The sequence below is a fragment of the Phaethon lepturus genome, unplaced genomic scaffold (assembly GCF_000687285.1).
Source record: "Phaethon lepturus isolate BGI_N335 unplaced genomic scaffold, ASM68728v1 scaffold19510, whole genome shotgun sequence".
Lineage (NCBI taxonomy): Eukaryota > Metazoa > Chordata > Aves > Phaethontiformes > Phaethontidae > Phaethon > Phaethon lepturus.
In genome coordinates, this window is record NW_010510109.1 from 6491 (window position 1) to 9664 (window position 3174).

Genomic DNA, 3174 nt, shown 5'->3' on the forward strand with positions numbered 1-3174 from the left:
CTGGTGTCCTTTGGCTTGGTACTTCTTAGCAGGTCCCACATACTGTGTCAGAAGATTCTGCATGCTATGATTGATCAACAAATGCAAATAAAGAAAATACAAGATTTGTACAAAAAATTGTGCAAATACTGCAAATAACGCATATAGTGCTGTAGCAGAAATAAACTATGCAAATCAGGATTTTGTTTTTTTTAAAAGGGTTACCACATCTGCTGATTGCTGAAGGCAGATCTTGAGTTTTCTCAAGGAAAGTCTGATATCAGAAAGCACTATGAATAATTTTGGAGATGGGAGAGAAACTGTGAGTCACCCAGGATCTCTAGTACAAAGAAAAAGGCACTAGAAATGCTTCTGTCTGTAAGTCAGAGAAGAAGAAACTGAGATAATATGCCCCTTCAGTCCTGCATCTTATCAGTTACGAAGTTCGTAATACAGGAAGAGGAAGACGTGTGTGTTTGCTGAGTGACGTGTAACATCTGGCCAGAAATTGAACATTCCTCAGGGTTTGCCAAAATTGCCTCTTGGTAACTTCACCAAGCTCTTTTAAACTCTCCTAAAATAATTTTACTCTGTATCTCTGTCTCTCAGGTTTTCCGTATGCTTCCGGGCCTACAAAATAACTGTTTTGTAGCGCTGTCTCTGCTGTTTGGTATTTTTCCAGAAGCCAGTCAATATCCCTTCACTGCCTGTAGATACGGTAGGCTGGTGTGACTGGCGAGAGCTTGTATTTTCTAACTGCCCCGACACACGTGGATGGGCTTGTGCTGGCCGCATGCTGCAAAAGGATGCCGTTTACGTTCTCTCACTACCAAACCTGATTATTTGAAGTTCACAGAAGACAGTTGTAAGTGTTTAACCACAAAAGCAGGGGCCAAAATACCATTGTTCGTGTCTTGCAAACAAGTTGAGACAAAAAGTTTTGATGTTTAGTCCAAACCTATGTTTCTCTTCTGATGGAGTGAGTTGCTGCAAGTCTCTGGATTTTAAGTTTTTAGCATTTCCCCTCCTTCTCACACCTGGTTTTGAGATTCTCTTTTATCTTTAATTGTATCCCTTTGGCCTAGTCTTCCCACGCCCTGAACTGTTCCCTTTTCACCCCTCCTTCCCTTTTTCTTATGGTTCTCAGGGTGGAAAAACACTTAACTTAAAAAAAAGTGTGAAATGTATTTCTCCCTCTGGAATAGCTGTAATCTTAATTTAATCCAGTTACGTTGGCTAAACATATTAGCTGGATGCTTTTGTTCATAGCTGACCTGTTCGAAATCTGTGTCCTTGGATGACAGAGCTGATGTCGCAGGGAGAGGACCAGATGTGTTTCGCACCGTTAGAAGCTGCCATGGGAGCGCGGTGCTGTTGTTGGTTAGAAGGATGCAGTTAGTTCAGTTTTGCTCCGTCACCAATGAATTAGTGCCTCGCCCCTTTGCACGAAATATAGAGAAGAGTGGCTTAAGCACTCTGCACATGCTGTTACACTGTGTTAACTTGCCTTTTAATAAGTTTGAGGTTTGCAAGTGGAGTCCAGCACAAAGATGTCAGCTAGCTATCCATAAATAAACGCATAAAAATTAATTTATTTAGAGCCTCCTGTAGGTCACAGACCCAAAGTAAAACGCATAAGCTAAATCCACAATACCGAAATATCTGTCTACAACTCCATAGCAAAATGCATTATTTTATTGTGGTTCACTGAGGAGCAGAATACGATGCAACCCTTTGGGGCAAGTCTAAAGAGTAAGCAAATAAAATACTCTGAATTATTCAACCTAATTTGAATAAACAACATTCTTAGGAAACAGTTATTTGGCTAAACTTCATTAGACATAAAACTTCTTTTTCTTCTTTTCCCTGCATCTTCCCAGGTAATGTTCTTTCTATTGTTAGGATAACAATTATCCCCAGATTAAATTTCAGTAACCTGAGTAGTGCGGCAGGGTATAGAATTGTTTCCAAAGGTAGTAGATTGTGTTTCTGTCTAGGAACAAAATTCACATTGGTGGTGGTTTTCATTGCAGTTTGTCTGTGTTGCATACTTTAACAGTTTCATTCATTATTTTTATTATTCAAGATGTACACAGCTTTTTTTGAGCTGAATGCAACATTTAGCTGATTTTTTTTCAGGCATCATCTTTCTGATACTACTTCTGCTCCACCTTGCTTTTATGTAGGCAGCTTTAATGCAAACGTGCTAGTTAATGTGAAATAAACGTAGTGGTTGTGCTTTCAACGAGGACAAGAATCATTGAGAAGCAGAGAACAGTTGTCCAATGCTGCTCTCGATGTCATTTCTTGTATTTCATTGATGGAAAGCTTATAGTAGTGGAAGTTACTGGTCCTCTCAAAGCCATCCTTTCGAATAGTGAAGGAAAAATGTAGCTTGCGCTCATACTACCTGTGCAGAAACTTATATGGATGTAAGGAGTTTTTCAAAAGAAATGTAGCTTTGTGGGTGCATACCTGTGTGCTTAAGTGCTTGTCTTTGGTTCTCTTAACTGAAATGTTCTCAACTCAAGGGGGGGGGAGGGGGGTAAGAAATCTTTCATATGTATTTAAAAAGGTCCAGACTAGACTGAAGTAGGTCATACAACTGTCATTCAGCTTTTCAGATTGAAAAACTTGCTGAATTTTCCAAACAAAACCATCAACCTAGCCTTTGAGAGTGAAACATTGATGTCCTGTAATTATTCAGATTCCATTGTGATGAATATGGGGTATGAACTTGTAACGATACAGTACCTTGCTGTGCAAAGTTCACCGCTGTCTGCCGTCCCTGTAACCCAAATGCTGTGTTTGATAAAGTGAAATAACCTTCTTAACAATCCATCAATTAAAAAAAACCAAACTGTTATTTTTAACAGGCAAAACGAAGGCTGGAGCTAGGAGAAAGTGGCCACCAGTATCTTCCTGAAGGACTAAAGACTCCAAAGGGGAAAGGAAGAGCTGCAACAAGAAGTCCAGATAGTCCAAAAAGTAAGGGAACTTGTAACACGCTGTATGGCACAGAGTTTTTGATGTTATTAACTTGAGATCAGAGTGAACCAGTACAACAGGCTGCATTACCTAGCTAAAAAAGTGTGTTTCTTACTGTCCTCGCCTGGCTGTGCGTGCAACATACCAAACCCCACAGCTGGGCAGCACACGATGTGTTTGCAGCGTGCATCGGCTGGGGCAGAGGCG

The 3174-nt window shown here is 40.3% G+C and overlaps 1 protein-coding gene across 1 annotated transcript in view; it reads left to right on the forward strand.

Annotated features, from left to right (window-relative positions):
* E2F3 (E2F transcription factor 3) overlaps window positions 1–3174 on the forward strand; it is a gene marked incomplete at its 5' end in the record, with an annotated part of 19692 nt that overhangs the window by 5678 nt on the left and 10840 nt on the right. The window contains one exon of the mRNA XM_010296018.1: window positions 2856–2967. Coding sequence (XP_010294320.1) covers window positions 2856–2967 — 112 coding nt within the window. The remainder of the gene's footprint in view (window positions 1–2855; window positions 2968–3174) is intronic.